This window comes from Seriola aureovittata, chromosome 22 (assembly GCF_021018895.1).
Source record: "Seriola aureovittata isolate HTS-2021-v1 ecotype China chromosome 22, ASM2101889v1, whole genome shotgun sequence".
NCBI classification, from domain to species: Eukaryota; Metazoa; Chordata; class Actinopteri; order Carangiformes; family Carangidae; genus Seriola; species Seriola aureovittata.
Genome location: NC_079385.1, coordinates 6730443 through 6745302, shown reverse-complemented (window position 1 = coordinate 6745302; position 14860 = coordinate 6730443). Strand labels below are relative to the sequence as shown.

Here is a 14860-nt window from a genome sequence, read left to right as displayed (position 1 = left end):
ACTTGAAAGCAAAGTGTGAGCTCCCAGCCCTGACTTTGGCTTTCTCTGATTGGTTAGAAGGAGGCTCAAAAATGTTAGAGGGGAATATGTCTGCCAGGCTCTTTGATGAATCTGGGTCACAGAAGCCTTTGACAGCACCTCTCTGTGTTTCTGGAGCATATTTCAAGTTACATACTGTAGCTGTGTGTGTGTGTGTGTGTGTGTGTGTGTGTGTGTGTGTGTGTGTGTGTGTGTGTGTGTGTGTGTGTGTGTGTGTGTGACAGACCAGTTGTTGAATCATTTGAAATCATTTAGTATTTCTTTGTGCATCACAGCGCCTGAGATAGGAATAAAAAATGGCTGATGTAATGAATTTATGGGAAATGCTGCATCTTTAGCTTAGGCTCAGGGATGTCCCACATGCCTTAGCGACCAGGCCACTTTGTTGGACGGTGTGGGAAGAAAACACCCATACACTCACATAAAACGAGCCAACCTTGGGGAGGTAACACCTGGTCCCAAAGGCCTCAGGCAGAATGGAGATGGATTTGAAGCCTGTGCTCAGGGGAGTGGTGGGGCGTGAGAATGGAAAGCCATAAAACAGACAGTGGAGGAGGAGGAAAGGTGATAAAAGAAGGAGGGAAGTCAAAGTCTTCTTCAGTTGTGTAAGGTGACCTTAGAATCCTTATAAATCTCTGTGGTTAATTGTTGCTTTTGTTTTTGTTTTGTTGTGTGTGTGCCTGAAGCTGTGACTGCTGAGTGAAGAGGTAACGGACCTCTCTGCCCAGGAATTTAAACAAATTAGTTTTGTTATTTCCATGCAATTTTTCAAATTAAAAGCATTGAAAGTTGCCAATATGTGGCTCAATATACTGCATTCAGTTTTTTAGTGAAGGAGAAAAGAAAATCACAAATTTGCAGCAAATTGTAATTTTAATGATCTAAACGAGAAGATGTGTAAAACTGTTTTGCAACAAGTGCATCATTTGTCAGACAGATTACTGCTGTGTCTTTATGCAAAAATACTTTTAATCATTGTCAAAAAGATTCACAATGTTATGAATGAACTGTGTGAGCTTTTTGCTTTTTGTTCCCTTCTAGGCTTTCTATTTTAGCATTGCTTAATTTGCATGAGACGCACGTTGAGAACATAGATTGTGTCTGTGTGTGTGTGTATTAGGTCATTCAGTTTCCTATCTCTCTCCACTGGAATGTGCCATGTCCAGCTGTGTGTTTGGATTCACCAACTAAACATCCAGACAGGAAAACACATTCTTGTATGTTGTGTTCATCCAGCTGTTTGTTGTGTGTGTGAGTGTGTGTGTGTATGTGTGTGTGTGTGTGTGTGTGTGTGTGTGAGAGTGTGTGTGAGTGTGTGTGTGAGAGAGACAGGCCGGAAGCTTCTCATTAACCCTCGTTAGTCTGATGTTGCTGTAATGAGATGAACGAGCGGCGTAACAGACAGAACCAAGGAGAATGTGGGTGTTGATTTCACAAACACAATATGGGGGCAGCAGATCAGAGTTAACAGCAGGTGGTGATTTTTTTTTTTTTCCCAACAAAATCAAAATGATATAACACTTGTATAATTCTAATAATACAATGAACAACGATTTTTAACCCCAGAGAAGAGTTCTATTTTTTTTGTTCTTATGAAACTCCATCCTATCATTAAATGCATGAAAGTGCATCAGTGAGCATAAGAAGGACTGTACATTCATGGGCTAGTGTTAGACAGAATCCAGTTACACACGAGTGTATTTTAAAACTGCAGCACACTGTGCATCTCTGTGCACAGTTACAATGAGATAAACAGGGCTACATGAACATCATTCATGTGCAATAAAACCGCCTGTCTTACGTAGTAGACAGAGAGAGATAACAGGCACTTTCACTACACAAACAACACAGTGACTGTATATAAACTGACGAGGGAACAGCAGCTCTAGATGCCAATTTGGCTTATTATTACCCCTGATCAACATGACAGCAACCTGGAAAACTGGTTACACAATGCACAGAAATGATCTCACAACTGTGGCAGCTTCTGCTAAATAGCTATTTTAAAGCAAAACAACCATTACCTGGCCAAAAAGCCAGTTGATTAGAGTAAAATCATCATCAATCAATCAATCAGTTACTTACTTAACATCAGCTAATGCAGCAAACTGTCATTTATGGCAAACTTGTACTGATTCATTTTTTGGCCACATAGCTGTAGAGCTAAAAGCTCTTAATACAACATTAACATATTATCACCTTATGAAGCTGAAATAGAGAACATTACAATAAAATAGAGAACGTTAGGAAACATTAACTTTGTCAGTTTGTCGCTGTGTCGTTGATGCGAGTCAGGCAACAACAAGGTTGATGACAGCAGTGAGACTGAATCAAAACAGCAAAGTTACAGGCCGTACAACGGAAACAATGAGCTGAGAAACTTCCTTGGTTGAGCTCAGGTGAACTGCAGTGTTGGGTGATAATTCCCTTTGGGCTTATCACTATAATCTACAACTTTCATATACACATAGTAATTTCATTCCTTTGTAAATATGAAAATATTGATTATTGCGGCTTTAAAAAAAACAAAAAAAAACATAGTCCATATCATTCTTCTGTGGTTCCTGCTTGTTTGCTTACAGTCAGCATTCACACACAAACCTATGTACACGCGTTGGCACACACAATACTGTTAGCCCAGATTGCACTACAGTAGTCCACCTGCTGCTGACTCCATGTCCTACTGAGTGTATATCTGTGCGTGTGTGCGTGTGTGTGTGTGTGTGTGTTGTGTGTGTGTGTGTGTGTGTGTGTGTGTGTGTGTGCGTGCACGGACTGATTACAATGACGGTGTGAACCGCTGATAAGAGGATCATCTGTCCTGCACACGTTCTCTGTTTTGTAATTGGAAGATGGATGAAGTGCGCTGCCTTTGGCGTGACCTCAGGTTAACCTCCTAACACAAACACACACACACACACACACACACACACACACACTTATATGTACAGTATATACCCAGTGAGTTTGTTTGTTTGTTTCAAACCTTGCCCTCGTCTTGCTGAAAACAGATGACACTGGAGCGTCTGGGCGTGCAGTCAAACCTTGGTGTGTATGTCAGCTGAGTTCCCTGTGTGTTTTGTGGCCTGTGGGCTTTGTGTTTGTGTTTGTCATATGGCAAGAGAGAGATGGGGTAATGGTGTACCACGTGCTGTGTTTACATTTGTGTGTGTGTGTGTGTGTGTGTGTGTGTATGTGTGTGTGTATTTGTGTGTGTTCAGCTGTGAGACACTGGAGCCTTCATACCTAAAAATAACGTCTTCCCTCCAGCTCGCCCTTCCTCTCCTCCATTTTTATCTTCATTCTTTCCATCTCCCCCATTAAACCTCTACAGCAGTTTTCGTCTCCTCTTCTCTGTGCCTATATCATGTTTTTCTTCATGCCTGTCCTTGGTAGATCATTCTCTTATAGTGCTCGATGATAACAATTTAGCATGTACTATTTTGATTATTTGAGTAATTTTTCTTGTTCTCTCTATTCTGCAAAATGATTCATGTGTCCATTAATTTAGTTAAAGACCAAACACCTGAAAAATTAACATTCAGATATTAGCTAGATGTTAGCATGCTAAATGCAAAACTAAGATGGTGAACATAGTAATCATTGAACAACACTGCTGAATAATAAATGTGAGCATTGTTATTAGCAGCATGTTAGCATTTAGCTCAAAGCACTGCTGTACCTCAGTACAGCCTCACAGGGATGATAACATGGCTGCAGCTCACTCTTTCATCCCGAGCGCACTGTAGCCACTGTGTTTCTGGTTTAATAGCACCCGGGCAGGTGACAGGTGTGTGTACAGGGTTTGTGCTCTGAAAGACGGAGAAGAGGCAAAAATTAGCGGGTTCACCTCGGTGTTGTGTTTACATCACTGCCGATCAGAGCCAGAGCTGATGAATACCCACATCTACTGAAGAGTCATTTGACCCGGGTGTGAATGCCGATTGTACGACTGCCGACACAAGCCCGATGTGAGCAGGTCTTTGTGGGTTTTTTGACCATTGGAAAAGGGGCTTTAGTGGCATAGAAGAACAGATTGCAGATAATTTAGATTTACAGCATCTTAATTCTTTCTTCTCACTTCCAATGATGCTAGTAGCCTCCTATCACTGGTGCATCAAAAACAACACAAGTGAGCTTGTGGATTATTCTGGTGTTAGTGATTTATTCACTTAGGTTGCCCAGTGAGACCCTCAAACTGACCCACTGCATTCTCACTTCTCTTAAAAACTCTCCTATAAAAGCTCATGAAACTGTCCTCACTTGTTCCTCTTCTCTTCCTACATGCCTTTGCCACCCGAAGGGATTTTTTCACTCATGGTCTTTGGTAATTTCCTATTAATATTAACATTGCAGCCTTTTGTGTGCTCACAGACACACATGGGGTTATTTCAGCTCACCCCTCTGGGTCAGTCATGCTGAAGCTCCTTTTTAGTTTTCTCTCGACTCAAACAAAGGGTCTTTGAGTAGAAAGCGCCCACTGCACAAGGCAGCAGCACTGATGCTCCGTTTGTGTGTGTTCTCATATTCACACAAACACATGCTTGTGACTGTACCCAGTAGGGTTCAGCCGAAATGGGTGCTTGAGGGCTGATGACAGTGGTAATGGTTTTGCAGTGAGGCTGACCATATTCTTGGATTTTAACTTTTGCATGTCAAAGAATGAATACAAATTTTCCTCTTGACAGTGTGGAAAAGCTTCGGAAACTCAGAGGTTCATTTAGAAAATTGCACAATTGTGTATTGCGTTTAAAGCTAGTGCTAAAATACAAAGAGTTCATAGAAACTAGACTCACTGTGAAATTGTGCAGAAATTGTTTATTGAAGCAGGTTTCACAGTCGTGGTGTTTAGAGATATCAGATGCAGGGATTCATCCACCCTGTAGACAGGTGACACCCTTTAGGGCTCCTGGTCTTTGAAGCCTTTGTAGTGGTTGTACATCATGTGAGACAGACACGTGGGTGCTTTGATTGTAATGTATACCAGCAATAAGAGGGAAACTCCCTGTATGTGTGTGCTGCTGTGATCTGTGCCGTGATGTCAGTGGGCCTGGGGCAGTGCGAACATTATCCTCACCTCTTATCCTAAAACCAGATATGTGTAAATGAGGACAAATTAAAAGTGAGTACCTGTGTGTGCTCAGGTTTTGCCTTCTAGCTTTTTCATCTAAACTGCTTTGATTAGGAGGTTTGTCCATTATGTGGTGTGTGTGGGAAGCTAGGAGGCTGTAAATTTGTAAGAAACCAGTCAATGAGAGACATTTACTGATAAATGGCACTTGACAATCGAATTAATACACAGTTAATCAAAGAAAACAAATGCTATGAAACCAATTTAGATAATAGTGAAAATGCAGAGCAGAGCTAAGTTGATGGGTCAAACAAGGTTTAAAACTGATTGCAAAAATAGTTCTGGTTGTTGTCTTAATAACTTAAAGGATAAGTTCAACAAATCTGAATGGACCAAAACCAACAATGTGTTAGGCTACGTCCACACTACTATGGTTTATTATTAAAACAGGGTTTTAAAATGAAAACAATCTTTGTTCAGACGACCGTTTTAGCTCCGTATCAGAAATAATCAGAGTCCATACTAACACAGGAAAAGCAACGACAGTTGTAGTGTTAAGTTTGCAGAATTTAACCTAAACAACAGTTGCTAGCAAAGACAACAAGGTCACCACTGGTAGTCGAGGCTGATGAGACCCAATCAGGGAGCAATCTGCGGTGTCTACATCATTGTTTCCAATGTTTCTGTCTGTCTGTCCAGACTGGAGTTTCCTGCAAATTTTTTCTTTCAAATTTTTATTCGGGGTACAACAGCGCATATAGGAATATATGATTACAAGTGTTTCCCCTTTTTTTTTCTTTTTAGTTGGAACATCCTCCAGGCCCTCAAAGAAGGTCTTGAGGTCAAACATAAGTAAACACAGTCTCTGTATAGAAAATAACAAATAATAGATTATAATGTATAACTGAATAAACACTGGAGTTTCCAAACTAAAATCGGACCAGCTACATTTCCAAAAGTCTCCATTTTAGGCGCTTGGAAACTCCAGAGTAGTGTGGACACCAGGAGTAAACGTAGCAAAAGTGATGTTTTAAAACTAAAACAAAGGAGTGTGGACGTAGCCTTAGTCAATATGTAATACTTTCTGACTTCCCTGTCCTGCCTGTGGCTCTCACATCTCTCATCACAAGTCAGCCCTGTCCTACTGAGGGCAAAAATCTGTAAACATGGGTTAAAAACATGTTTCATTTTTTTGAAAGGCTGCCTAATTTCCTAAAACAGCTTGGCATTTTAGTTTCAGCAAATGTCACTCAAGAAGGAGTAAATGTTGCATTTGTGTGGGGCTAGACCTGCACATTAATCCACATTTGTTGCACTGTAAGTATTTTTACTGGTGTATATGATGACTCACAATGAACTACAGTGTGTGTGTTCATGGTAATGAAGAAACAGTGTAATGCTGTGGCTTACTGATGTTCTTTTAAAAGTTTTTGGACAACAATGGTGCTTTATGGCTCAGAAGAATAAAATACTGTCCATCAGGCTGTTGCTGAGCAGTCATTATTTTCCCATGGGGCAATTTTTTTTTTCCTGTACAGACAATACTTGTTTGTAAGATCAAGTCATTATTGATTTTAGTCTTTTCATGGGCTCTGTTGACAATTACAAAAATATAAGACATCAAAAGTCAGTCATTTAGACTGCTACAATGCCTATACTTACTCCAGTAACACAACATTTCAGTTTATAACCAGTAAACGTTTTGGCATTGTCCACATTCTTTTTTGATTTCATGCTGCATTCAAATCACACTGAGTGAAGCACAGCATTTTTATGACATTTGTGTTTTAGTGCACATGTCCAAAGTCATTTTATCATCCTTCAACCCCACCAAGGTCGCGAGAAACCTGGGTGGCATGTTTCTCTGATCGTGTTGCATCCGTCTCCCGGTCGTGCTGCTTTGCTCTTTACAACATCAGAAAAATCAAGCCTTACCTGACTCAGTACGCCACCCCTCGTTGGCCTCCTTTCACCCACAGTGAAACTCTCACAGATGGTCCAGAAGGCAGCAGCTTGTCTGGTCTTGGATTAACCTAAAAGGTCACATGTCACTCTGCTACTCATTGACCTATCATGGCTACTCATGGCCACCCAAATCAAATTCAAGTCACTCTTGCTGCCTTCAGAGAGACTTCTGGGTCTGCTCCAGCTACTTTAATTCAGTCATACAGGCTTATGCTCCTTCTCTTCTACTGTGTTCCTTTAAAGGAATATCATCTGACATCGCCATCCCTGCACACAAGACGGTCTCAGTCCAGACTGTTCTGGTCTGTGGTTCTCCGATGGTGGAACAAGCTACTGAATGCTTTCAGAGCAGGAGCGTCCCTCTCTATCTTCAACAATGTCTTGGAGACTCATCTCTTCTGAGAGCACCTCCTCCCCTAACACCTCTAGCACCATAACATGGCTGACTAGCATTTACTACGCATGATTTCACACAGACGACGGTTTTGACTCAGCTCCCATTTCATTAAGGCTATTTTATCGTCATTACATTGTGGGTACACCATTACAGAGTGTGTCTACCCTGTGTAAGTGTGTGTTGTTGGACAGCATTGCTCCCACAATCTGTGTATTGTAATAGTTTCCTTTTTGCACATAATCAGCAATCTGCAGTCAACTTGTCAAAAAGGATAAAAAAAACTGAGGCCAGGGCTAAAAATCACAGTGTAACCCTTTAACTGAGCAGACCTACACACCCTGAAGGGCCTGAATCTGCCTCAATAAGCTGAAGAAAGAACCACAAATAAAACTGGAGCAATGATAAATAGATCTCTTTGACATGTGAGCTCATTTTCCCTTTGGGCTCTGTCTGGCTCTGTCATGTCCGCACTCCAGAAGGAAAGTGACGACACAGAGTTCAGAGTCTCTTTTAAAAGTGGTTTTGATTCTCATACGAGAGCGTCAACAGTTTTAACAACGTTAATTGTTGTTTTCCGTTTGAGAAGACTGTTCAGCCTTCCCTTCAACTCTCCCTCTGTTCCTTTCTCCACTTCTTTTTGCTCTGATTCTGTCAGTTCTATAAAAGTTTATGGAACTGACAGTATTAAGTATTAAATGGGTATTTTTTGACGTAAGGTTGTGTGTGTGACTTATTTATAGTGAGATCCTGACGATAGAGATATCAATTTCTGAATTATGATTCATTTCAACGCTAATGATGAATAATGATAAACCAAACTGAAGAACTGAACAAATCCTCTTGTATAAACATCATGGATTTAAGGAACAAATACTGTTTCAATTTGGGTAACACAGTCGACCCGTTGAACTAGGAAGCAAACAGCTGATAAGGGATTACATTTGGGGAACACACACACTTGATGCTCAGACAGATTTTGGGAGCACATGCTCACACTCTATGCCTTCATGGCCAGGAAGTTATAGTCCTAAAGATTTTAAAGGAGGAGTTTGACATTTTACGAATACACTTACTTTATTGCAGAGAGTGAGAAGAGAAGATTGATACCACTTTCATATCTGGTTAACTAAATTTGAAACTACTGCCAGGAGACAGTTAGCTTAGCTTAGTTTAGCTTAAAGACTGGAAATGGGGGAAAACTACTAGCCTGGCCCATCCTGAATGGAACAAAATATCCATACCAAGACCACTGAAGTTAATCAATTAACACCTTATATTTTGTTTGTTTAAAGTGCCATTCAGAGCATGTTCTGTAGTTTTCATTGTTCCTGCACAGTGTACAGATTTTATACCCACATCCAAGAGATTGCATGCATATATTGTTACTGAGTCGGATACTGTTGATGATCATTTTACTATAGAAAATAATGTGATGCACTGAATCCTGTTGGTCTACGGTTTGTCTGTTTGCTTTGAGTTCTGAGTTCTCTTCTGTTGCATTTCTGACAGTGTAGCCACTTGAGGTGTGTTTGCTGCCCCCAGTGGTTGATACATGCCAGTTTTCTTGCACACAAACAAAACCTACGCTCACATTCAGTGTTTCTCACCACAATATGTTCTGTGTGTCCTTGCAAATGAACAAACGGGTTGAATGCATTTCCTTCCTCATAACACATTTGCAAAGCTGATTTTTTTTAAAGTATTTTATGTAACACATTGTTTCATCCTTGTCTCTTGGCTTGCAGTCGTCTGTTTCTTGCCTTTACTGGCACATTTCTGCGCATCTCAGTGTGTTACTGCCACCTATAGATCAGTGGAACAGTGTGAAACCATCAGCTCTGTGGTCAAAAACTCCACAGGGAACCTTTAACATTAAAAAGTACATGCTGCCAAGTGAACCATCTGGTTGCAACTACACTGAACACATCACTGATGACCAACTTCACCTTAAAGAACACAGTAGATGATTGCTGGAGTTTTGGCAACACACTTACTTATTTGTTTTATTTAGGGAACACACACTTATGACCAGTTTGGGACATGAAATTCATCATAGTTGGATTTAGTTACAGTTGGAGTCATTATGGTTCATGGTCAGCACCTTTAACCTCTACACTTCTAGGGTGGGTAACATAGTAACAACTAGGAAACTCAGGATGACTAAACTTAATGAGATTTTGGGAACACAGCTGGATGAGGTTGAATGAGGAGAGCACTTACTTCACAACTAATTAAATTTGGTAATTACAAAGGGAACACAAACTTTATGGACCAGCTGCATTTGGGGAACACTCGCACTTGATTGGTCACCTGCAGAGTTAAAGCTTTCAATTCCCAAATCTGTCATAAACACAAAATGTAGCTACTGAAACCAAAGCGAATGTGGAGTGGGACCACCACCACCTCTCTCAGCAGCACTGTACATGCCTGCAGTCACTCGGGTGATTTCATGCCTCTTAACCAAACACAAAGACTCCATTATGGCTCCGCTCACAGAAATAAACTCACTTTCTTTCTTCTATTCCTTCTCTCCCTCTTCGTTTTCATCTTCCTCTTCTTCCTCCTCCTCTTCACATTCACACTTTCACCCACATCTCTGAGATTGAATATGAAGTCACATTTTCCGTCTCATTACCTCACTCAGATATAGAAGTTGGGAATAAAGAGAGGAGGGGAAAAAGTAGAAGAGGGAATGTAAAAGGAAGGAAGACCAAGAACGGAGGTGTGTGTGTGAAATCATTAGCCCAGTAATTAGGCCCTGTCGCCTGTTGCCCCCCCCCCCTTGCCCTTTGAAGTTCCCTCCTCCAGACTACCCACAATGCACTTGGGAGGCATCCAGGAGGGCGCAGAGGAGTGATGGAGTGGGGGTTGTTGGGAATGTGGGTCAAAATGTGTGTGTAAGTGAATTTCTGGAGATGCTGATGATGAAAAAGAGAGAGAGACTTCTCTCTGTGTCTCTCTGTTGTTGGCAGATTGCTGGTGCTGCCTTTCATGTTGAATTCCCCCCCTCACACACATCATTCATACGTGCCAGATGCTGCACTCTCAACACACACTCAAATTCTAACGCATACTCACACACACACACGTCACATGAGTCTCTTTGTTTTGCTTTGCTGCAGAGATAAAACCCTGCTCTGTTACACTCCTCTGTAAGGGAGACAAAGAGCGCTTATCTCACATACAGTGTGTGTGTGTGTGTGTGTCTGTGTCTGTGTCTGTGTGTGTGAGACAGAGAGTGTTTTCCAATGAAGTCATTTTATATTTGTGTTGGGATTTTTACAATCTGGATATTTAGCCTCATTAGATGAAATTTTATGTCTTTTTTTTCCATCACTAGACTGTGTGTGTGTGTGTGTGTGTGTGTGTGTGTGTGTGTGTGTGGTGTGTGTGTGTGTGTGTGTGTGGGGCATCATCGGATCTTCACGCTGATAGGGCCACCAGGGCCAGCATGACACACTTCCCCTCTGAAAGTAGGCTAATCACACACAGGTTACAGTACAGCACAGCACATGCACTGGGAGAGTGAAATGATCAAATTTTAAATAAACTAATAAATGAAGAGAAAGGTTGTCATGGAAATGGCTTGCAGGAAGTCTTAGCCATGGTTTTTGTTTAGCTCAGTGGTGAGTTTTAAGGTCATAGTTTGTAGTGTTTATAAGCAGACTGATAATATATACTGTGAGAAGATAGAAATTTGTCAATCTTCCAATATTTTTCTATTCCAGTTATACTAAGGTTGCCTTTTAAATCTTTTATCTTGATACAGTCCAGCACAAATATTACAATATATGATATTTGATATCACAATAAATGATATTTGATATTTGACTGACTGCTGTAGTAACTAAGTCTTTCAGAAGTAATAACCCTGTGATAAACAGTACGCCTTCACAGCAATTTAGATTTATGAAATTACATCTTTTAATTAATAAACTCCTCTTCTGACAGCCTGTTGGGCTTTAATTAGACCGACTGCAGCCAGCTGAGAGGAAATGCAGGTCATGTCCACACATGCACACGCACACACACACACGCACACACACGCACACACACACACACACACACACACACACACACACACACATTTAAAGCTGTTTGTAGTTTCCTTGAACGTGTGTGTTGTGTTGTACAGGATCTGATGAACAGGTTGTGGTTGTGTGTCGCTGTGCTGGTGTGAGGTTGTGGTGACACACCCCAACACTGATTGATCAAGTGATGCTCACCACGCAGTGCCGTGAATGAGGAATTGCTGAAGGTGTGTGTGTGTGTGTGTGTGTGTGTGTGTGTGTGTGTGAGCATGAGCAGACAGGCAGATGGTGTCTCATGAGTATGAGGGGAGGTAACGACCTTGAGAGAGAGAGAGACATGTAAAGAGAGAGGAGGGATGGTGACGACAGGGGTCAGCTTGTTTTGCGCTGAGGGTCAGAAGAGACGGGCGGGGCCTTTCTGCTGCTGCTTCCTCACTGCATTTCCTCCACTCACACACACACGCACACACACACACACACACATACACATGCATACAGCATTTGTACACACACACACACACACACACTTGCATGGGGCGTTAACTCAGCAACACAATGAGCAGGGACTGGCCTGAGGCAGATTGAGCAAGGTGTTTCCTGTGACCTGGACGACTGCTGCGTCCACACAAATGTACTCGTCTGGAACGCATGTGCTCGTCGACGTGTGTGTGTGTGTGTGTGTGTTTTCTGTTTACTGATTTGACTCTCCTCATTAATCTCTCTCTGTATGAATGTGTGAATGTGAGTGTAAGTGAAAACAGCTGTGTTTAAGTCTGTGATATTCATCCGTTATTCATGCTTTGTTCATGGTTTATTCATGTGCTGTTTGCAGAGTCAATGAATATTAGATTAAAAGCAGCTTTATGTTATTCATGAGAAGAGACAGTTTGGGCTGTGTTGAGGCTTCTGGAAACCCCCACCCTGTATGCACGCACGCACACGCACACACACACACACACACTCTCTCTCTCTCGCTTACCATACAACAACCTTAGCCATAACTACTACTTGCCCACCCATAACCCTGATCTTAAAACATGTCCTCACCTCCAAATTTAATGATTTATGACATGAAATGACTATGTCAACAGATTTAGGTCCCCACAACATCACTCATACCTGGACTAAACACACGGACATACACACACGCACACACACACACACACACACACACACACACACACACACACACACACACACACACAAAACAGCCCTGTTAATATGGAGTGCATTTGTCTTTTTGTGTATCTTTCTGTTATGACAGTATTAATGTAGACCGTGTGTGTCCGTGTGTCCCGCAGGCTGTGCACCGCCCAGCTATGGAGAAGATGAAGAGGATTAAGAAGCGTCTGTCGTTAACACTCCGCTCCAGTCAGACCATCGATGAGTCCCTGTCCGAACTGGCCGAGCAGATGACCATCGAGGACGGCGGCACTAAGGACAACGGTCAGTGTTTGTGTTTGGTTGAGCTTTCTGCTGAGAACTGTGAGAGTTTACTAAAACGTTGAAGCATTACTGTTCAGTATTTTCAGTATTTAATTGTTGAAACAAATCTGTAAATTTACAAGATAAATCAATAATTCATAAATACTGGTGGAAATGAAAATTTAAAAAGACCATTTCTCATTAAGGGACATTAATGGATAACCAGCAGCTCAGTTCCAAATTTTCTCTTGATTTTCTGTAACTGGAAGATTTTCAGAGCTGTGTTTGGAATAAAAATGACCTCTTTTACTATAATTTACTGCATTTATTTATTATGTATTTATTACTTACTATCAGCATTGTCCTGCAGCAGGAAATCCAGTACCCTTTGCTTGTATTCATAGAGATGAAAAGAATATGGGAAAGAAAAACTAAAATAACTAATTAAAATATATATATAATACCTTATAATAAAGCATTTATTAATAAAACAAAACTGGGTAAAATCTGATATTACCTCCATAGGGGAGCTACAGTTAATACAAAAATTTGAGTAAAATCTGTCAAGAAATTTCTTCTAAAAAAGCTATAGTTACTAAAAAATGTGGAAACAATTAGTTTGAATGTATCTTATAATAAAGCTACAGTTAATGAATAAATCTGGGTGGAATTTGTCTCATAATGAAGCTTTAGTTCGTGAATAAAGTCTTAAAATGTTGGAAAGAATCTGAGACACAGTTGAACTGGACAAGGAAATTCCATTGGTCTGATTTTTTACAATATCTTCCTGAACATGTCTGTCAGCAGGAAGGTGAAAACCACACACACACACACACACGCGCTCACACACACTCACACTCACACACACGCTCACACACACACACACACACACACACACACACACACACACACACACACACACACAGAGCTCTCAGGGGTTTTTAAATTATGAAGCACCGGGGATGATGAAGAGAGGGTTCAGCTTGTGTGCTGTAATGGACTTCCAGTGAGTAGCTCTCGATCAGGTTATGTAACAGAAGAAAGGTAGATACTTGATCTTACATACACACACACACACACACACACACACACACACACAGACAGCAGTAAGAGAGAAGGTAGTATATAGAGAACAAGCCTTCACACTTTCCCTTGACTTCTCTCTGTTATGTATTATTGTGTCTGTGTTGGCACCACAGTACAGTGTGTCTCCAGTGAATTGCTGTTGTGACAGACATATGGAAGTGATTGATTGTCATCTGTGATTGACAGCTGCCAGAATAAACTGACACACATCCATGTTTTACAGTATATTTCGCATTTCAGTCATTTGGCTTTTTCACTCTACATCCACAGAGACTCAGGAAAAGCTACAAACAGGCAGCAGTGACACAGGGCATCAGAAAATAATCATGCGGCTACATAATGATGCAGAGAAGACAGATGAAGACGACTCATTCAGCCATTTAAAGGAATACTTCCACATTTGTGGAAAATTCACTTTCTTGCCGAGTTGAAAAGATCATGACCGCTGTTATATGTGTGCATCAGATGTGAAGCTACAGCCAGCAGCAGGTTAGCTTAGTTAGCACGAAGGCTGCATATACTATCACATGTGAGTGAGCTGTGGAGCTGTTGGTGGTGGCTTTGTTACCCTGAGACCGAGCCATGCTACAGCTGTGTCCTGCTGAAGGTGGCTACATGTTTGAATCAGACTCATCACAGCTGTGCCCTGTTTCATAAGAGCTGTTCAAATTTGGCACAAACATTCATTTGGACTCAAGGATGAACTGATTAGATTTTGGTGGTCAAAGGTCAAAGTTCAAGGTCACTGTTGCCTTACGTTCTTGTGAATGCAATATATCAGGAATGCCTAGAGGGAATTTCATTACATCTGGCACAAACATTCACTTGGACCCAAGGATAAACTGA

General features: G+C 41.2%; 1 protein-coding gene across 1 annotated transcript in view; it reads left to right on the top strand.

The window, feature by feature from the left end:
• LOC130163182 (cyclin-dependent kinase 17) overlaps positions 1 to 14860 on the top strand; it is a 39410-nt gene that overhangs the window by 7179 nt on the left and 17371 nt on the right. The window contains exon 2 of the mRNA XM_056367108.1: positions 12805 to 12949. Within this exon, the coding sequence (XP_056223083.1) occupies positions 12823 to 12949 (127 nt within the window). The 5' untranslated portion in view covers positions 12805 to 12822. The remainder of the gene's footprint in view (positions 1 to 12804; positions 12950 to 14860) is intronic.